Source organism: Tetrao urogallus (assembly GCF_951394365.1).
Source record: "Tetrao urogallus genome assembly, chromosome: 1".
Taxonomy (NCBI): Eukaryota; Metazoa; Chordata; class Aves; order Galliformes; family Phasianidae; genus Tetrao; species Tetrao urogallus.
In genome coordinates this window covers 114599081-114621526 of record NC_136813.1, presented here as the reverse complement: position 1 = coordinate 114621526, position 22446 = coordinate 114599081, and the positions used below count along the sequence as shown (strand labels likewise).

At 39.8% G+C, this 22446-nt stretch overlaps 1 protein-coding gene across 2 annotated transcripts in view; it reads left to right on the top strand.

Moving 5' to 3' along the window:
• Positions 1–22446, top strand: part of GSK3B (glycogen synthase kinase 3 beta) — a gene marked incomplete at both ends in the record, with an annotated part of 137691 nt that overhangs the window by 92533 nt on the left and 22712 nt on the right. For both annotated transcript variants that reach the window (XM_079549577.1, XM_079549576.1), the window contains 4 exons: positions 1428–1558; positions 3441–3547; positions 10964–11061; positions 20576–20671. In XM_079549577.1, the coding sequence (XP_079405703.1) occupies positions 1428–1558; positions 3441–3547; positions 10964–11061; positions 20576–20671 (432 nt within the window). The remainder of the gene's footprint in view (positions 1–1427; positions 1559–3440; positions 3548–10963; positions 11062–20575; positions 20672–22446) is intronic.

Here is a 22446-nt window from a genome sequence, read left to right as displayed (position 1 = left end):
TAGTTTTTATTAGCAGCCTCTAACATTCTGTAATACATTTGTGGAAGTTCTGGATTTGTTGTATTGAGATGGAGGGCATACTTCATGAGCACTGCATGCATTGACTTGACTCGCCAACTTAGAGCAATCTTCCAAATTATTTTGCAATACACTTGCACAATAAGTACCTGCCATGTCCAGAACAGACAATTCAGAAAATGTTTGTTTGTTTACTTTTCTTTGTGCAGGTATCTGGTTTTGAAAAAACAAATGTGGAAACTGAAAACATAGAGCCTGTAGTCAGACAATTCTTTTCCTTGTGTCTGCTTGTATCCTCCCTGCCAAAAACAAAAAGAAAAAAAAAAGAAGAAAAAAAAAAAAAAAGGCAATGGGGGGAGTGTAAATACAAAGATAATGTTGAAAGTGAAGCAAACATGAGTTGATACCAATGTCTAGCGATTGCACCTGGTTTTACAGACCACTAAAGCTGATGCAGGGAGAATGAGCCCATGAAAATGTGAAGGTGCAACACCAGAGCAGTTTCCAGCCTATAGGCTTATTACACATCACTGGAATGATTTTTGAAAACCTGAGGGACACAAGAAAGCTATGAAATAACCTGTCTGCCTGTTAAGCCTTGGTTTTCCCCATGTCTTAATGACTGTCTGTGCTATACAGCTCTAATTATGTCCAGCAGCTCCTTATTCCTTGCAGCCAAATATGTGGACAGCCCTGCCTTACCCTGTCATTTTGCCGTGGCAGGTTCTCAGCTTGCTGTGTTCTTTATTGCTTAAAAGTTGGCCAGCCTTGGAAGGGGGAACAGAGCAAACTCGCTGTTGGCAGACTTGTTTGCCTTGCCTCATATAAAATTGTCTTCAGTTGGCCTCTCTTTCTGCCTGGAGGTTTGAAATTAGAAAGAGTCTGCCCCTTGAGTAGAACAAGCTAGGAGATTCGTTCAGGTGTCAGGCTGAAACACTACCATATTCCTTGGACAGCATTTCATACCCTATTAATAACTTCCTTTGCTAAAGGGTTTTTCTTTTTTACTAACCTGGAATACCTCATTTCTGTTAAGAGGCTGATTTATAAAGTAAATGCAGACTTCTATTTTCTATATGTTTTCTGTGACTACCATCATTGTTTGCTCTGTGGTTATTTATATATATTGGAAAGCTGGCACAATTATTTCTTTGGAATTGTGCTCATTTTCAAAAGGACAATCTGAACCTCATGTGGACATTGTGAACTTATGTGACAAAGAGGAAGATGTGCCAGTTCCTGGGCTTTCCCTGTCCGCAGGACTGACCTAAATTCATCAGGGCCTTTTTAGTTCTTTTCTTTATTTTGAGTGGTTCTGTTTTTTACTCTAATAGAGTTACTTGTTAATTGAGTTGTTTAGCTTGTTTTGGCTGGGAAAGCGTACCTTACACTATATTTCTGTGTTCTAGTTGTACATGTATCAGCTGTTCCGGAGTTTAGCCTATATCCATTCCTTTGGGATCTGCCACCGGGATATAAAACCACAAAACCTCTTGCTGGACCCTGATACAGCTGTCCTTAAACTCTGCGACTTCGGAAGGTAAGCTTGTTTATGGCCTGAAGCCTGGAGAGTCAGATTTATTTCGAAACAAATCTGGTGAAATTTTGCAGAAGAACTCTTGTGTTCCTCTGAAGTTTATTGCTTGTAGTTTTTTAATGGAGAAATTAACATCCGAGTGTTTTCTTTTTAAAATGAGCTCATAAGAAAAAAAGAGAAGGAACTGGTGAAGGGTGTCAAATAGGAAACAAAATTCAAGCCTGTTATTTGTGCAGATTAAATAATAATAATAATAATAATAAAGTAAATAAGCCATTGATAGGGAAAATACTGTGCCATGGAGAAATAATGCTGAACAGTAGAGTAAAGCATATGGAAGAAAGGATAGGCGGAGTGACATAGTAACCTGAAAAGGCTAATGCTACCTTATTAGTCTATTTGTGTTGGTCTGCTGATTCATCTAATATTTCAAATACTGTAGAGGATCAAGTTCAGCAGCAGCAATTCTAATTGCAGATAGTGGACACCTGTATCCTAGTTTCCAGTGGCATATTTTTTCCAGTTCTGTTCAAGTGATTCAGTTGAACAAGTGAGTCCAGCCCTAATCTAGAAAGTAAAACTGACATAGAAGTTCTAGATATCCACGCTGAGAAAGGAAACTGATTTGTTCCTGAAGTTCAGTCTTCAGATTATGCTGTAACTTTGCAGACTAAAATAGCCAGGTCATACATGTGAGAGGTCACTGAAATTGCTGTTGCTAAATTTGCTTGCCTGTAGTGAGTGGGAATGTCAGATGGTGATTACTCAAGCAGTGCATCGTCACGCCTCGTGGTTTGGGAATCTCCTTCCTAGCTCTACATCACAAGCAATGGAGCAAAATAGGAATCACACTTAAACTTGAAGTAACAGTGCATAAACAGGTTGTACCTCTAGCTGTTAGAAATCTGAATTGTTAATTGTAGTTTCTGTATCAGAAAGCTGTAGGCAAAACTGAGACTTTTTAAAACCATCTAATTGGGTGGTGGGAGCTCTTCCTTCTCTCAGAGGCTCAGTGTTGGATTTGGCTGGGGTTTGTTGCCTCTTAGTGGAATATGTAGTACTTCCAAAAGAGCAGGTTGATTTCCACATCCTTGCTATCAAAAGCATGGTATTAATTAAGAAAGAAATATAACATAGACTCATGTTCCAGAAGTAACGTGCTGTTGTGTTTCTAAAGAAACTCGCCGTTATGGTTGTGGCAGTACTGTATGTAAGATGCTTTGTGGCAGTGTAAATCTAGCAACTGCAAAGGTGAATAAAGATACAGGTGTGATTTTTGTATTTGAAGAATGTGCATTAGACAAAGTACCTAAAACTAAATTCACTGTGTTCACTTCTATATGAAGCCTTCATGTTTATCTCAGACTAATAACATGTGCCTGCACCAGCAAACTTGTTTTTACCTTTGTCTTCGTGCCCACTTAGCCTCATGACACACTCCCTTAAACAGGAAAAAGCCAGAATATTCTGATGAAAGCTTAAGAAAATAAAAGTAAAACGGAAGTACTCTGTTCTGGTGAGTACCCAGGGCTTTTGAACCTTGAAAGGTGGCTACATCTGGCTGAGCTGTATACTGTCATCTTCGACTTTGTACACAAGCTTTTCAACACATCAAACTTTCCAGACAACTGCCAACCAAAATCCTGACTCTGTTTATCCTCCAAATTCTAGTCAGCATTTCCTTTGCTGTGTCTACTGTAAGGTAGCTGCCTGGTGGGCTGATTTCACAATAAATCAAGTCTGTGCCTTGTGTCAGCTTGGAACACAGTAATTTAGCGTTTAGGACTCGGGGGTGGTGAGGAGTGCTAAGGTTTAATACCGGTCTGCATTAAAATACACTGAAGCTTTTTGTTTCTAAAATATTATTGATTTGTTTCTATTTCAGTGCAAAACAGCTGGTTCGTGGAGAACCTAACGTTTCATACATCTGCTCTCGGTACTACAGGGCACCAGAGTTGATCTTTGGAGCCACCGATTATACCTCCAGTATAGGTATGTGTATGTATTTGTTGAAGTCTGTACCAGCTGCATGGGTTTTTATTCTGTAGTTAAGAGTAAAGGATTGCAAGAGGCAGAATTTTGTTGTAAACGGGCAGACACCACTTAGCAAAGTACACATCTTTTGGGGGGCTGTTGCAATTTCTACACTTCTTGAGATTTTGATGTCAATTATATAATTAAAATGATGCTCGTTCGTCTTTAGTCTGGGATGAAATCTGATTCAAAAAAAACCATTTTCAAGTTCTCCAGGTAGTTTTGCTGTTCAATTTAAAAGTAGGTACAAGAGAGAGATAAAACTAAAAAGTATTTGATGACTGAACTGTAAAGAAGGGCTATATAAAGAATAGAAGCTATTATCCTGCTTCTGGTATGTTGTGATTTAGACCCAAATAATTTTGTAGCTTGTTTGCTTGGCTTTCAGTGAAGTGTTTTTAGTGGGAGAGAAAATGCGGAGTGATGTTTGGCTTTAAACTCTCTTGGTAGGTTTAACATAACATATATGGCAGTGTTTCAGATTCTGCTAATTAATTCTGTTAACATTTGTTGTCCCTTACTCATTAATTGTCAACGTGAATAAGACTCTTTTTTTTTTTTTTTTTAAAATACTGGGCATTCAGCTGCATTGTGGAAATGCTAGGGAAGCTGAAGGTTTAGGCAGAGGACAGAAAATAACCAGGTGTGCATACAGCAGTCACAGAAAGTTGCTCAAGGTGAACAGCAATGTTGTTGTGAGTCACTTCATCACGTTTTTAGTCAGGGTACTCCCTGGGCTCTTTCTGAAGCCTGGTGCTAAGATTTTATCTTGCTTACGGTCTTGAGTAGTACAGGCTAGGTTTAATAGGTTCAAAAGGATACAGAGGTCGTGAACAAGTCTTGAAAAAATAAGCTTGTAACTCGCTCAAGTGTATTTAAAGGTAGTAAGCTCAAACTAGTGTTAAAATCATTGGCTGTGTCATTTCACATGTTCAGTTCTTTGAAAATAGAAGTATTTCCGAAGACTTACTTCCTCTCATTATTCTTTTTCCCCGTTAGTTATTCCCCAGAATCATACTACAGCAACACTCACGTTGAGAGAGAGAGAGAGATATATATATAGATATATATATAGATATATATGTATGTATGTGTGTGTGTGTATGTGTGTATATATATATATATATATATATATATATATATATGTATGTATGTATGTTTGTGTGTGTGTGTATATATATATATACATACATACATACATCTTTTTATATTAAAAAAAGGGGGGTGTGGGGAGGGAAGGCAGGACCGACCAGAAGTTGGGGAAAAGTAATGGCACAGTAAAGATAAACACATACCTCCCCTGGTATGAAAAGATGCAGGACCAGGTGTCTGGAGAGAGTAATGATCCGTAAAGATAAAGTGGCAGAGCTTCTCTAATGGTTAGCCAAGCCAGTAGTGGCAGTCACAGCCTTCCTTTTGTTCTTGGGTACATCGGCTCCCACACTTTACTATTCAGTATGCTGATTCAGCCTCACTTTGTCTAGAGACTTCATTTTGGCTAGGTTAGCTTTCTGCAGTGTTAATGAGTTGAATCAACATTACTGTGCAGTCTGATAAGCTCTGGGGCACAGGTAAAAGCAAAGTGGCAGGAGCTTGAGAGTGAGGGCAGGCAGCTGATCCCAGCTGACATATTTTTGCCATCTGAGAGCTAATAGGTTGACTCAGCTGTGTTATCAGAGTGCACTGAGACAACTTGTTTCAGGGGATAACTACATAAAACAAATATTTAGGTCACCAGAAGGGACTGCTTTATAGATAAGTCTATGGAATGTTGCTGGCTCCAACTGTATAATGACTTTAATCTTGCCTTTTTTGCAGAAACTTTTATTTTGTTACCTGCCTGTCTCTATAATAATTCTAATAAAAAATAAACTTGCCAATATCATCATGATTTTAGACCGCTGTGGTTCAGACTTTCTCATACACAAAAAAAACCACCTCTATCACCTGAAAATCTTCTAAATAAATCAGCTGAGGTAAAACTTGCACAGAATAGTTTGAAAATGAAATTTAACAAATCCTTCTTTCCCTTTCCTCCTTCATCTTTCTTCAACATAATCTTTGCATTTGGGAGTTGAGAAGTAATAAAATGCTTTCAGAAACTATTTTTGCAGTTCCCAGCACTCTGGGATGCTTCTGCATCCTGGAAGTCAGAACAGAAATGTAAACTGGCTTTGTAATTTCTGGGATCTTATTTTATCAAAACACGTGAGTTAGATGGGTCTTTTGGATTATATTTTTAAAATAACTGAAACTGGGGGTAGTGTTTGCAGCTTCATACTGGGTTGGTGATGTAGATTAATGTATGATAACATCAGTGGCATCAAAATTTAATGCAGTTAACACCTCAGTATGTGTCATCTTGCAGACCTGGAACTGCTATTAAAATAACGAGCTGGGAAATAACCTGTTCAGACTTCTGAATAGTTGCTGTTGCCAGTTAGTTACTAAACCAGGCCTGTAGCAGCATTCTTACTGCATACTTTTGGAGGATTTTTCGATGGCAGGAACACAAGCATTCATGTCAGTTAAAATCTGCAGAACTTGGGCCTTCATTCGCCTTTGACTATGAATTTTATGGGTGTGTCTGTGAGGCTAAGGATAGCAGGCAGTTTTGTTCTGAAGCTAACTAGTAGAAGCATCTGTTTTTGTGCAAATGGAGCCCTTCTGCTGCCCCTACAGAGAGTTTTAGCCGGAACTTCCTCCTTGCAGGTCCATGTGCGCTGCTGTCCCAGGGTACGCTGTCTGCATGTTGCCTGGCTGCTGCCAGCTGAAAACGTGGGATTGCTGCCTGCATTCCCCTTGAATGTCCTGAGACAACCATAGGCAGGCTCTGGAGTAGGGCTGGATGCAGATAGTTGTTACTTCATGATTCTGCTTTATGAAAAGAAGGACCACAGTCAAGTTTTACCTGGAGAATGTGTTTTTTACTAGGTTGGGAGATGGGGAAAAGGAGTGCTCGTCAGAAAACGTGGTGCTTCTGGTTAATGAGGGTGCCCTGGTCTCCAGCACGTTTTCTCCGTTATGGCTCTAGCAGGCATTGAGAGCATTCCAGAGGCAACATTTATAGCTGCTGTCAGGGAAGGATCAATCTGTACAGCCCTATCACTGGCTTCTGCTGAGCTGTCCAAAAATAAGTGTCACAAAGTTATTCATTCACTTTCCTAGCAAGTGCTAGAACTGAAGACGTGAGAAGTTCATCTCCTTCAGAGCAGAATTTCCCCCAGAGGCACGTGCAGCAACGGTGTCTCCTAATTTCTTGGGAAAGAACCATCGTGAGCTGTGTCCCAAACCTGTTACAGAGCAGTGAAAAGGATTTGCACTCTCTCTCTATCTAAGGCAGTGATTCCCATTGCTGAAACTAAGCATGGATGTTGAGACCAGTTCTCTCACCTGTGATTGCTGTTTCATCTCTTCATTGCAGACAAAAGGTGCCTGTGTTGATGATTTCCTAACCGTTTCAGGCTTTAGCCTTACTCTACCTCATGGTAGGCTGTGGATCTGTGCTGAGCAGATGTGCAAGACTTGCATTTGACATAGCAACACATGCCCATTATCCCAGATTTTGTTCTCATTCTGACGTTCTAAAAAGCATTCCAAAAAAACTAGCAGTGAAAAGCATTTTATGCTCTGGCATTTGGCAAGTAGAAGCTGCTGATTTTACAACCTCCTAGGGCTACTGTTCCGACTCTATTTTTTCCCTGCTGGTTTGTACGGATGATTGGCTTCCAGAGAAACAGTTCTGAGATGGAGGAAATCCATCAGGTCAGATCAGAGGATGCTGGGACAGAGCTTACTATAGGAAGAAAAAAGCGTAGGAGAGTTTCAGATGGAGGGAAAATTCTTAGTTTCCACTGAATTGATGAGAGCAGGCAAATATTTTTTCTTTCTTCATGCCCTCTAAATAACAAGTTAGGGAAGGTGGTGTATAGCACAGTGACCACTGCTGCAATGATGAGAGCCAGAGTCAAAATTTCTCAGTTTCTTCTTGAATTTTTGTTAGCAGAGTTCTATAAACACCTTAGGAAAATTGTTTTGTTGCCATCCTTACTTCAAGCTGCTAAAGTTGGCTGCAGATCTCTGGCTTTAAATGAGAATACTTAGAAGATTTTTTCATTTCCTTGAAGTGGGAACATTGCCCAGGTCCAAACTTGGACGAGAGTGAAATGATGCTCCTGGAAAAAGAATTGTGCATTTCACTGCGTCTCTTGTACGTGCTGATTAATTTATAGTATTAGCAACTAAAATAAAGGAAAATGAAATAGTTTTGTAAGAAGTTATTAAATCACCCGATCTTATAGACTTCCTAGCACAAAGAGCAACGGATTTGTTTCCAGTTGATTCGCTGTGTCTGCTGGATTCCCCCATCACAAATACCATAAGGATTCCTCAGATTTCCCCGGCTGCTTCCTTGTGACCTGCATCCTTTTTATTCTTTCGCTCTGTAGTGCCCTCAACTTCTTCCTGCATGCTGCTGTCAGCTGCTTGTGCATCCTCTGGCGTGTCTGCAGCTGCAGTATGTTCCTGGGCCAAGCAAGTCCTGCAGGGCTGAGCTTCTTCCCACAGCAGCGATGCTGCTGCTTGCTGTCCTCTCTGTTTTCCCAAAACTGAAATGGCTTTGATGCTTCAACCTTTAAGACTTGTCAGAAATTGGCTGGTGGAGTGGGAAGACATTGAAGGAGACTGGAGAAGGATAAAAGCACAAAGCCAGTGTCATGGAGAAGCCAGACCAGAAGGTTAATTAAGACGATTTTATGAAGCCCTAATCTAATTCAAAAAAATAATGCTGATGTAGCTTCCAGATCTCAAAAGGAACTGAGTTCTGAATGCAAAATTACACAAAACAAAACTGGCATTTAAATGTGTTCTGTCTTTTCCTTTCAATATATTGTTCTTTTTTAGTCCAAAAATAAATCTCAAAATAGTCAGTAACCATTATAGCTTTGGGAGTACCTTTTTTTTGTATGTTCAGTGGAAAAATCTTCAGTTTCTCAACACCCCTTACAGTGCCTTTAAATAGACTTCTAGGTTTCAGTTCTGGGCTTAGTACGTTTAATCTATTTCTTTGCTACTTCTGAAGAAATCTGCTGTCTTTTGGTCTGCTGTTTAAGTTCCTGTAAATGCAGCTACCTATTTGGAAGGCTCTTTGTATGTATGGATAAGTCATACATTCTTTTCATCATTTTCTTGTATGTTTCAGTCTGATGGCCATAGCTATCAGTTAGCAGTCATTCAGAAGCCAACACAATGTGTTGTTCTTTGCCTGTTGTCGTCTTCATTTCCCAGAAGAGATCTTGGCACCTTGGTGGCTTTCTACTAAATACTGCTAAAAATACAAAAAGTGTCTGATTTTTCCTTATTTTTTCATCTTTATTGATGATTGAGATGGGAGAATTGAGTGCACTTTCAGTAAGATTGCAGATGGCATCAAGCTGGGGGGAAATGTCAATATGTCTGATGGTAGAAAGGCCCTGAAGAGGGACCTGGACAGGCTGGATATCTGGGCTGAGGCTGAGGGATGAAGTTCAAGAAGACCAGTTGTTGCGTCCTGCACTTTGATCACAACAACATTGGGCAACACTACAGGGTTGGGGCAGAGTGCTGGAAAGCTGTGTGTAAGAAAAGGATCTGGAGGGTGTTGCTTGACGCTCAACTGAACGTTGAGCCAGCAGCGTGCCCCGGTGACTGAGAAGGTCAAGGACATCCTGGCTTGTGTTGGGAATAGTGGGGCCAGAAGGAGGGGGAGGTGATCATCCTCCTGTACTCAGCTCTGGTGAGGCCGCACCTCAGGTATTGCATTCAGTTATGGGCCTTGCAGTGTAAGAAAGGCATTGAGGCCTTGGAGCATATCCAGAAACTGTGAAGGCTGGGACACACATCTTGTGAGGAATTGGCTGAGGGGATGGGGGTTGCTCAGTCTGGAGAGGAGGAGACTTGGGGGAGACCTTATCACTCTACAGTGCCCTGAAAGGAAGTTGTGACAAGGCGGGGATTGGCTTTTTCTTCCAGGAAACTCCTGACAGGACAAGAGAGAATGGCCTCAAGTTACAGCAGAGAAGATTCAGATTGGATATTGGAAACATTTCTTCTCATAAAAGAAAAAGGCGTTAGAACAGGTGGTCCGGGGAAGTGATGGAGTCACTGTCTCTGGAGGTGTTTTAAGCAAAGGGTAGATGTAGTACTCAGGGACATAGTTTAGTGGGCGGTGTTGGGGATGGGTGGATGGTTGGACTAGATAATCTTAGAGGTCTTTTCCAACCTTAATGATTTTGCGATTCTGTTATTACTGCTTGTTGAAATTCAAGACTTAAACATGGGTTACTTCCAGTACCATCTGCGTTTTAAGTTGCTACATTTTAGGATGAGGACTGTTGCAATATCTGGACTATGGCATTATGAAAAAATGCATCCATTTGACGTTGGAATTATTTTAACAGCTGCAGTAACCAGCAGTGTTTTTTGCCTACTGTATGTTTGGATAAAACTGTATCTTTCCTGAGAGAAGGGGAAAATAATTTAATATTAACCCTCTCTCTGTGATATAGGAAGGAAAGGGTTATTCCGACTTCCATATGATTGCATTACCAACCTTGAATTCCTGCATGCACTCTTAGTGTTGTAGCACTGAACTGCCTTATTTGTATATAAGATGTCCCTATAATAGATGAAGATTGTCTTCACGTAAGGGAATAGCTGATTGTAGCTAGATGTGGTTTTTGTTATATGAATGAAAATGAATTGGCAGATGTTGTTGACCTAGGCCCTGCAGTGCTGTTGTCCTGTGAAGTTTGCAAATGGAAGTGGGAGGAAGATTAGATCTTGATGTGAATGAGAGACTATCTCCTAGGTCCCATAATAATTAGATTCTGCAGAATACTAGTAATATTTGCAGTATTGGCTTATCTGTTAATATGTATATATACTTTTAATACATGGGATGAAAAAAAAATGAGTCTATTCAACATTCAGGAACCACAAAATCATCAGCTGTTGTGATGGTACCTATGCATAGTTCATGAAGAACATTATTGAAGAAGAGCATAAGGCTGGGAAGTTCTTAATTTTCACATGGCAATTATTTGTTTCTTCTTCCTATGTGGTTAGGTTTTAATGTAAATATACGATGATGTTAACATTATTTTCTAGCTCCCATTGTCTTATGGTTTGACTTATAGAATACGTGCCCCCTATTGCTGTGTGCCACGCATCATGGTTTGCTAGATGTATATTAGAGGAATATATATATTTTTTTGTTATGTTATAGTATGAGATGTGGCAAGTAGTAGAGTAAAACTACTTATTTTTTAATATAAATGAATGAATACAAACCTTTTACTTAAACCTTTCCTACCCTCTGCTTTTTTCCCCTTTTAGATGTGTGGTCAGCGGGCTGTGTATTGGCTGAACTGTTACTAGGACAACCAATCTTCCCAGGTGACAGTGGTGTGGATCAGTTGGTGGAAATAATCAAGGTATGGAATTTTAAGTGTTTTTTCAATTCCATGGGAATTAGAATGAAAACGATCATTGTTAAAGCTTGGCAACTTACATGCTGATACCATTGTACAAAGTTTTGCCTGTAAACTTTGATTGAAAAAATTATTCATGCATTTCTGAGAACTTGATACTCTTTGTTTGCCCATCTTGAAGTCAGGCAAGATGGCTCTATCTTTTAATTATACAGCTCTTTTTCCTCTTACAGGTTTGCACTTTCAGCGTGGTTGGAAATGCTGCTTACATACTGAGCCAATATTTATTAATATATGATTCTAATTCTTTAAGAATCTACCTCTTTTCTTTGTTGCATGCGGTTAGTACTTAGCTTTGAAAACAGTATTGTTGAGTGTCTTTGTGCCAGGTTCTTCACATATGTAGCCTTCTTTTCTTCCTCCTTCCTACCAGCTCTTTGAGCTGAGAGGTGAAAATAGGTACTCCTTTTTGCAGACAGAAGAGCAGGACCTAATTAAATGTAGAGCAAAAATACTTTCCACCTGAGAAGTCTTATTTTTGAAGCGAGGAAGACCTAATGTTTCTAAATGCATGACAATTACGTATCGCTTATGCTTAAACACATCTTGATTGATTTCATTTGGTAAGCTGTTAATATTCTTTGATTCTCAAATTAGAAGGATGGAACAATAATTCATAGCTTACATAGTTGGGACCTGTTTTCCCAGCATCTGTCCATTTTCAGCTTTGTTACCTTCAAAATGATTCTTTCCCTAGTTTAACTCCCTCCTTGTTCAACTTCTGCAATGAAAGAGGCAAGGTTTCCAATGAGTGTGTAATTCCTCTAGATGCATCTGTACTGTGCTCTTAGTCAGATGGCAACATTTCAGAGGAGATGTTGTGCATGCATGCCTTTTTTCGTGTATTATTGCTGTCTTTGTACCTCTTCTATCACAGTGTCTGACACCGGCCAGTACCAAGCTGTCATCCTTCTGTATGAGGAACATGAGCTGGCGAGGCTCAGGGTTTCTGTGGCTGACAGTACAGTTCCACTCGTGTGCCCTGACCTTTCCAGGCTCTCACCATGTCTCCTCCAGCCTTTGGCTGTGTAAATTTAGCTTCTGCTACAATGGTTTTGTGTCTGTCCTGCTGGAAGTCCTTCAGCCTGCTTCTTTCCTCCAGAGGCCTCTTGCGTCTCCTTCTCCTATGACTTCCTTGCTTTTTTAATGTTGTCTTTCTGCCCAGTGTATCTCAAGCTCAGCAGGTTCACATAGTGTCAGTTTCATAGGAAACACCATTGGAAAACTAGAACTGCTGTTCCAAGTAGAGCTGATGATGCCATGAGTGAGAATTTTCTCCTTTTGAAAAGTGTCTTGGAGCGGTGCAGTTCTTTCCATTGCAGTTCTTTCCATTGCACCTCTTTTGTGAGATTTAAAACAGTCTGTAAACATGTCAGGTTGCTAGAGTTCCCATGGAATTTGTGCAATAAACTGTGCTACTTGCCTTCAGATATTTGCAGAAAAAACCCTGTTTCAATTCTTGATTAATACCTGCAATCCCAAGAAACTACACCTAAATGAGTTTTTGTAGAAACTACTTTTTATATCACGATGAAAGCTCTCTAAGTCCTTCCATAATTCAGTCAGGAAACTGAGAGTAGAGAGGCCTTATCAGCAAAGCCATAGTGCTCTGCAATTGCTTCAACTTTCACAATATGAAAGTAAAATAATAAAGGAAATAGATGTCCCTTTATTATTGAGGTGCTTGCCAGGCAGAGATCGTCATTTTATTCAAAGTTTTTTAGAAGCTGCTTTTGTTACTTAGGCATTTTCAGTTCTGCAATTCTGAGGGTAAGCAACTATAAACTAATAGTTTTGTAGCGTATATGTGCTGTGATTGTGATAATTTGGCTTCGTTTATGCTTGTCTGACAGTGTATTGAAGCAAAGGAATAAAAAACTGTTGATGGCCTGCATACCACCAGCTACAGCTTTTTAAAATGTTGCTACCATGATTTATGGTAATTCTTATTGACCAATTCACAGAACCATAAAATACCCAGAGTTGGAGGGGACCCTCAGAGATGATCTAGTTCAATTTATAACTGAATATATAGTGCTGGCAAACTCATGTTATGTCTAATAACAGCCAAAGGATTGTACTGTATAAAGACTTGAAAAATCAGTAAGTTATAGCTGGGCTTGATGATTTTCACCTCAGCAGAGACAAATTTTTGAATAATTTCTTTGAACGTAGAAATAGTAATTCTGAATGATCATCCAAACCTGTGTTTGTTTTGGTTTTTTTTCTTGTCCTTTTATACATGTAGCCCTCTGCAAACAAAAATTAAGTAAAACAGCTTAAATTTAGGAATAGCTCAATTTTATGGTAAGCCTAGTTTGTTCATTTAAAAGGCTACAGTACTGAGAATGTTTTAGCAAAGTCTGAAAGAACAAACACTAAATCTTAGAGTAGTAGTTTTTAAAATGTGTTCACTAAGTCCTTAAAACACAATGGAAAATGTGGACTTGAATTGGGTAGGTGCCACGAATAATTTTCTGACAAATACTTGTTATGTAGACAACACAGATTCTCAAGGCAACAATGGAAGGAAAAATTAATGTAAACTGCAGAACTGTACTGTTTTTCAGTACTTCTGCATATGACATGTTGTGTTGTGCATTTTGTGTTAGTTATATATATTCATAAAAGCGTTGGCAAAAGGCTGACGTGAGAATACAGAGGGAATTGCAGCTGGGGATAGTGCAGCCTCCAAAGTGTGAGACATTAGGCTATTGAAGACTTTGTTTAGAATAGGATTCATTTAATATTGTTTTGTGTTTTTTTTTTAATATAGTTGGCTTACACCTCTTCCATTTGCAGCCCTTAAAGTATTACTATTTAAAACTTTTATTGTAACATGGACTTATCTTAATGCCAGCTGGCTGTAAAAGAAGCAGAATGTATGGGGTTACCAACTGTGGGGAATTTCTCATGAGACCCCATGTTGAACATTGCGTCCAGATACTCCAAAATGAGAAGGGCGTGAACCTCTTGGAGCAGGTCCAGAGGAGGTCTTGAGGATGCTCAAAGGGCTGGAGAACCTCTCTTGTGAGGGCAGGCAGAGGGAGCTGGCCTCGTTCAGCCTGGACAAGGCTGTGAGGAGGACTTATCGAGGCCTTTGAGTATCTGAAGGGGGCCTGCAGGGAAGCTGGGACGAACGCTTTGTCAGGGAGCACAGTGATAGGCAGGGGGAATGGTTTTAATTGGCAAGAGGGTAGGTTTGTATTAGCCGCTAGGAAGAAAGTCCTTACTCGGAGCTCATTGCCTAGGGAAGCTGTGGGTGCCCCATCCTCGCAGGTATTCAAGACCAGGTTGGATGGGCAATCTGATCTGGTGGATGGCAATCCTGCCCATGGCAGGGAGTTGGAACTTGGGGTTGGAACCCTTATTTTTAGTTTCTTTTTCTCTTGTTTGTATTTCTTCAGTCTTTCTGTATTAGTACTTCCTTCTTTCCTTCTCTCTTTTGTATTTCTTTGGTCTTTCTGTCTAGGAGAGAGATCTTCAACAACTTACCTTTAAGAAAATGATGCTCAGTGTGGCAAAATACTGCCTTGGAGCTGAAAAAAAAAATCTGAAGAAATAATTGTCTAATTACATTCTTCTTGAATTCTTACATCGTTCCTGGAGAGAAATTATATGATGTGCTTTTTCCAGGGTTTTGTCTTGGATGGTGACTTGTCATTATTTTTAGTCCTTGCAGACTATTCCAAATGTTAGGTTATCCTGTTGCTGGAAATATCTCAAGTAGGTAACCAGATACATTAATTTTAATTTTGAGTGACAGCCTCTTCGGAAATGTGCTAGTTCCTGACACAAACACAGTGGCACTGCAGGCACAGCAGTGGTCACGGTAGAGAAATTACATCTGAGTGAGTACTGCACCTGAGAGAGCAGTGGTGTGGGTCCCTTTGCCGTGGGAAAGGTGCAACTGCTCTTGTCAGCAGCTCAGGAGGGTTGCAGTTTGCACCTGACTAGAATCCATTATACAAGCAGGATATTGCTGAATAGAGCTCAGAGAAGAGCTCTCAGCCTGCAAGAGGGAATTTTTAGAGGGCGCAATCAATGTAGGCTCCTGTGCGACTCCCTCTCCTCGTGCTCACAGCTAGGAATGTAACTGTGGTGCCTGCAGGATGGCTATGCCTGCTGTGGAAGCTTGGAGAGGTAAATCCTGCTCCTCCCACACCCTGGAGAGCACTGAAAACTGGCTGGAGTGTTTTCCCAGGCTGACTTATCTTCAACCGCAGCTCCCACAGAAAGGGATTATGCAGTACTCCCCATGCAAAAAGGAAATTTCTGAAGCATTATAGTTTTCTTTCTAAGATACATACTTAAGTGCGTATTTATCTTTTGAGGGATTTTATTTAGCTTCTTCTCTCTGCTCTGCTCAAAACAGGAAATAAATCTTTGTCAGAGGAATGAAATGGCAGTACTCACATGAGCCATCCTGGCATGCTGGGAGGACAGCATCTGCCAATCTGCTTTTCATTAACTTTACCATAAATATTTTTTCCCTGTCTGCACTGTTGCTTCAAGCGTGGTGTGCAATGACCAACTTCTGATAACCGTAAGAAACAGGGGTTTTCTGGTGTGTTTTTTTTTTGTTCCTGCTGGATTGTGTGTTTATTCCTTGCACTGAAGAAAAAATGAAATCATCTTCCCATAGTTCTCTGGATTGGGAATGAGGCAAAGGGAAATAAATGTATTAAAACCCAAACTTGATAGTATCAGGAATCCTATCTGTGTGTAACTTTCTGATCTGTGACAGTTTTACCAAACTGAACACTAAGTATAGACTGCAATTACAATATATGGCTCACACTCAAATGTCAGGGTGCTATTTTGGGCTCAGTTTTTGCAATGAAATAAATTCAGTCACAGCAGTTAATGTGGAGAGTGGAGCTGTCTTTTCCGGGAGAAGAGACAAGCAGAGAGAAGACAGCTTGTTATCGACTGTGGTCCTGCATGAGAGAGTGCTGCCCAGGCACCCATCATTGTGCCTAACACCTGTGTGTCCCTGCTGCAGGATATCATCTGGGTCCTTCCCTTGTGCCCATAAGGAAGTCCTCTGGCGTTTCACCTCTAGCACACACCACAACTTGCCTGTTTGTCTACCTCAAGTTGTTTCTTACTTCCAGTGCTTGCTGGCAGGCAGTATAAAAAGATGATGAATAATTATATTCACGTCAGTAGTGACAATGGATTTCTTCCTATTCCTGTTGTGTAGCTGTTCTTGAGTTTTTAAGTAGAAGAAATCTCTATATTTAGTTGGCATTTGTTTTTGTTTGACAGGACCATGATTTTGAAAGAAAGTGCATATAAAATGTGGAAGTTTTTGTTTTTTTTTTTTTCTACCATAGAGACATTATTTCAAAACCAACCCGTCTTTACTGCTTGAGATGCCAGCACTATGAATTTAAATAATTAATTGGCACACCTCTTAACAACTTACAGAAGAGGTGCAGACATTTTTGCAAAAGCAATGATTATGTCATCTGGTAAACCATACACACCTGGTAGATATTTCCTCCTAAGATAGCATGGTTTTCATGGGGAAGGCACTATACCACTGTGTGGTTTCTAGAAAACCCTGAATTAAATAAGTCTTCTTCCCTCTCAAGTTCACTTCAGTCCTCCCCACCCAGAGTTTCTGAACTCTGCTTTTAGCTGATTTTGGTATTTTGGCAAATAATTAGCAGTAAGTAACAGTGGCTGTCAGAAAGGACCTTTATTCTACAGACGTTTATGCAAACCTTGCAGTTTCCACTTCCTCCTATGTTGAAACAGCATGCTTTTGGTCTCATAGCCCTGCACAGTGAAACCAGGTGTGGACAGCAGCTGTCTTCAGTTCTGGAGTCTAGCTCCTTCTGTGAAAATTCAACTGCAAGTAAATGAAGATCTTTGTGCTATTTGTGATCAAATTAAAGACTTACTCTAGATACAAAAATTTCCTGGTATTTTTAGAGATGTGATTATCTGGAGCCTGTAGGTTTTCTTTAATTGCTTAAGAGATATGCCGTTAGTTGAAGAAAAAGTCATTAGGAAGTTTCATCTGTTGCAGGTAAATGTCAGGGAAAAACTTTCCAGAAAATCTTTGTAAAACCTCCCACATTCGGTTTTTGTCTTGAGAGAATTCAAATATGTATTCCTTGGTTACTCTTCTTAGATAGCTTGTGTTACGTGTTTTTATTTAAGGGACGATGATGACTTCTGGGGACGAAGAGCAAAGCCAGTTGATCTTTAGCCTATTGTTGTCTTCACCTGCAAGATCTTTTCTTACAGGCCCCTTTCGTTCAAATGTTTTGTCTTCATCTTGACACAGTTTGTTTGTTGTCATTAATTAAATGTTTTTTTCTTTTTTTTTTTTTTTTTTAATTTGAAAATACTACCTTTCATAAGGCTGTCCCCAAGAAGCAGAAGTAGGATAGTATATGTTGACGTGCATAGACTGGAATAATTAAGTATCAGACACGGTATTTCTTAAAAGCTGTCTAACCTATGCAAGATTTGGGGAATCTCATCCATGTATAGAAATACCTGAAGGAAAGATACAGAACAGCCAGGTTCTTTTTGGGTGCTCAGTGCCAGAACAAGAGGTATTGGACATCGACTGGAACACATTAAACTCAAATCTGAACAAAAGAAAACAGTTTTAATTATGAAGGTGATTACATACTGGAGCATGTTTCCTGGAGAGGTTGTGGAGTCCCTGGAGATTTAAGAAGCTGCCTGGACACAGTCCTGACTCTTGCTGACCTGCTTGAGCAGAGGCTTGGGCCATTTGACCTCCAGAAGTCCCTGCCAGTCTCAGTGTTCTGTGATTCTGTGAAACCTGTCAGCAAGTAACATCTGCTTCATAGTATTTTCAGAGCTGGTATAGCAAGAACGGTTGTTTTACAGTGTAATTCTGCCAAAAATGTGCAAAGTAATTTATTCTTCTCCTCTGCATTCCAACAGAAATAGCAGTCATATGAATGACTTCTCTTTTTAAAAGAGAAAATGTTTGCCCAGCTTTTGTGATAGCATAAGCGATTGCTGCTACTCAACAAGGTTACTCAAAGCTATTGCTAATGTACCTAAAACTCTGCAGAAGTCAGTAAGTTATGGTTTAAAAATGGTGCAGCAGAGTGCCCTGGAGGACAGGGTGGGGTTATTTCCATCCCTTGCTACAGGACCTCTTCCAGGCATTGCAAGTACCAAAACATTTTTATAGCTTATCACGTCATTCATCCCACTTTTTTTTTTTCCCCTGGATTGTGATTTGAATATGACAATCTTAAAAGCTACCATTTTTCTTCCTGTGTACTTTCTTCCTCCTCTTGTTTTTTTGCTTTTTTTTTTTGCCTTAGTCTACCTACTCTCAGTCTGAAGTGAAAGCATATAGACACCACCACCACTGAGTGGTTGATGTAAGTCAGATGTCCTTCTGTATGGGTCTTTTTGTGTGTCTGAGGCTACATAACCAAAAGGTGCAGCTTACCCTTCCTTCATCTAGTATTATCCCTCTTCAAAACCTCCTTTTCTTGACACCTTAGGCAGTGTTGATTAAATGCTTCACTATCCTTGTCACCAAAGCTTCAGCTCAGGAGTTGTTCTCGCATCATTTGTAGTTAGGTCTGTGGGTTTTTGTGAAATGCGTGGCTGGGTGTTGTCCATGGGTCCTCTCATGAAGCTATCTTTGCCTATCAGATCTGAAATCTCTCCCATCCTATAAGCATTCTTTAGGTAAGGATACAGGCACTGTGCACATTTCTCATTCTGTGCAGCCTTGGGAACCGAGCCAGATTCCTGAATTTAAGTGATACGAAAAATTTAGTCTTTGCCTCCTCTCTGGAAAGCTATTAAAGATGGTGGGCTTTTTGTCTAAAAGGGGGAGGAGATGACGGAAGGTAAGCTTGGCTTTAAACAAGCTCTCTCTATGCAAGGGAGGCCTTAAAATGCAGTGAGCCATGAGAAGTGGTGGGACAGCAATACAAGTTATCCATAATTTGACAGGAAGTGAAATAATCCAGGGAACTTCCACGTTTTTGCAAGTGGTTTTTACACTGCGTTGAAATCGAAATACTGTTTGCAGGTCTGAAATTCCATCCGTTTTTTGAACAGGCACTTTGAGAGCAGCGATCTCAGAGCCTGGAACCAGGGGAAGTGAACATTTCTGGCTACTCTTATTTTCCTTCAAAGTTTAGTAAAACATACGGGATCCTGTAAATGGACTCTTTGCTACCAACATAGGCGTGCGCAGAAAAGTAGTCTGATGTGAGCATAACTCTTGGATTGTAGGGGAGGTGGGATTTATGTCTCAGTTAGCAATTGAGAGGTGGGTGTTCTGTGATCATTTCTTTCATATAACTTGCCAATTGATTCTATTACCCAGGAAGCGATGGCCTGAAAAAGTTCTGGGGGTTTATTTCCTTTTGCTCTTAATTTAAAGCATATAGGTATTTTGTTTTTGCTACAGCCATGTTTTAAATCACAGAGGTAGCAGGCTCTTTCCATAGTAACTGCTGGGGTTTTTTGTTGAACTGAGTAGTGACACTTGGTCTTATCCCCTTTGCCTGACTCTTCAGTTTGTTTGTGTCATTTCCACTCCTGTAACTGAACAAAAAATGTCCACAGGTAGGAGAATATATGATGAAATACTTCTTTAGCACTCTGCCTTACTGACTAATACTGACAGTATTTTAGTTTCCTCGTGGGGACAGTGCATAACATCACTGCAATGTATGGCAGGAGCAATGTGGTTGTAAGCTTGTTAGAGGGCTGTTGTTTATGACTTAAAATGCAGTCTGTATAGCTACTTATAGCTGATTAAGGATCTGACCTGTATGCTACAATCAGCAACACTGTTTTATAACATCAAAATTACAATAGACTCTATTCCCTAAGTTTGAGAAAGATTCTTGAATTTAGTGGAAACATTTTAGAAAATAATTAAATTTTTGATGCTTGGCTTGGAGCATAAATTCTGCCACCAGGAGACTACTGAAGCTGCATGAGGAGTGACAGAGATGACTGAGGGACTGGAGTATCTGCCACGTGAGGAGAGGTTGTGAGAGCTGAGACTGCTCAGCCTGGAGCTGAGAAAGTTTCAAGGAGGATTTTATCCATGTGCATAAATACAGGCTCTTCTCAGTGGTGCTCACTAAGAGGACAAGATTCAAGAGGCACAAATTAAAACACATGCAGTTCCATCTGAGCGTAGGTTGTAGAGTCCACATGTGTGGAGATACCCAAAAGCCAGCAGAATGCACTCCTGGTCAGCCTTCCCTATATCTAACTCTGCTTGAGCAGTGGATTTAGACCAGATGGCCTCAGGAGGGGAGATCCCTTCCAAATGAAACTGGAAGTTTTGTTGTTTTGTTCTCTGCGTTCACTTACTGATTATACAGATTGACTTCAGTTTTCTCGCTGTGTGATAGATTCCATGTGAATGTGAAGCATATGTAAACAGTGGCTTTTTTTTTTTTTCCCTTTCCAGGTTCTGGGAACGCCTACAAGGGAGCAAATTAGAGAAATGAATCCAAACTATACTGAATTTAAATTCCCTCAGATTAAGGCACATCCATGGACTAAGGTAAGTCTATATGATTAGATAATAACAACATGTGGGCTGAAACTAAGAAATTCGGGGAGTTAAGTGTGATTGCCTTCGTAGCTTTCAGTCGAAACTAGGTGCCTTTAACTATGCTGGAGACCCAATAACTCTTAATATAGGTAAGGGTAAAGAAGATATTGAAGCAGTGTATTGCATTATATGGTAGTCTTTTTTTTTTTTTTTTTTTTTGAGGCTGCCTATAGTGTTTTTTAAAAAAAAACAACAAAAACAATGGTGTGTGTGTTTGTAGTGCAATATATCTAAATCCTGTCATTCTGTAACGTTTGATGTGTGTAAAAGTCACTTAGAAATGAGAAAGTGCTGCATTGATGTGCGTGACACTTCTGTGATGCTGTTACATAATCTGACAGTGAAGGTTGACAGTCATTTTCTTAACTGATTCTTTCAAAAAATATTAAATTTGTAGTCTTGTAGGTGTGTTGTTTAGTGTTGTTTTGGTGGTGTTTTTTTCCTGGAGCTGCTACTTAAGACTGTTTTGCTACCTAGTTTTCAGAAGAAGGTACTACTGCAGTAAATACTGGCAATAATATAACCATGATCAAAGTGGAAACTGCTAGCATTAGAGTAAGTTCAAGGCTGCACAGTTAAGTTTTCTTCCACATGCGGATGAACAGTGGATTTTTTGTATGAAAAGTGGTAAAAACTGATCATTTAATTACCCTGCAGCTTGTGATTTAAGCTAAATATCAAGTTTTAAGCACTGATGCCTGACAGTTAATGTTTTCTTGAGAAATGTCTTGACACAGTTGCAGAATGTTGTCATTATACCTTAATGGTTCAGGTTTTCTTCTGCTATATATTCTTCACGTATGAAAGGATCTTATTCCTAGTTGAGCACATGTCCAGGTCAGACTCTTTTAAGACCAAATGTGCTGTGGTGGTAGAAACTCTGGATAAACTAGCTAGAGCTAATGAAGGGTCTTTCTGATAGCTGGTCAGGTATTTAGTGGGTACATGCCAAGCCAAATATGCTTTTTATATAATAGATTCTTCAACACTTTATGCACCACTTCAATTCTCCTTTTCTCCAGTAATTCCTTGTTTGTATTTCCCTATCCTAGTGTCTGTGGATTGGTTAAGTGATTTATAATAGTATGAGAGGTCTGTAAATCCAGTGCTGCTTTTTAGTGTCTTACATTAACTTGAAACAAGAATAGGACAATTTAAATCCCTGGGAGTTGGTCTCTTCCCTTTCAAATTGCACCATGGTAGTAGTCAAGTCACTAGAATAAGGCCAAAAGCATTATAGCACAGAATCTATGGTTGCATCTGAATTTCTGCAGTGAGGATGTTCTGGATTTGAGGGATTAAACTAATATGCAATGGAACAAGGATGCTGAAATGTACAATAATATATGGAGCTAAACATAGTGACAGTTAGCTATGCAAGTTGTCTTCTGCCTGAATAGTCGTAAGACTCATCTATATCCACTTGATGGTCAAACAGAGACCTTTCAGCAAATGCAAGCTTCAAGAAAAAAGTGTTCCTTCTATTTATACGCACTGTACATACATGAATATGTTTTGTCATTCTAAGAAGACATAGGTGAAACAAAGTCAATTTGAAAGAATTGACAGGAGCTTGCCAGGAAATGGCATCTGCATTCTGCATTAGGACACAGTTACTTTTGGACATCTGTGCTTGCAGCATAGCTTCTTATTCTCAACTCATTCTTTGCATTCTTCCTGACATACTTGGGTGTACAGTAGCATTTAAACCAGTTTGCTGCAGT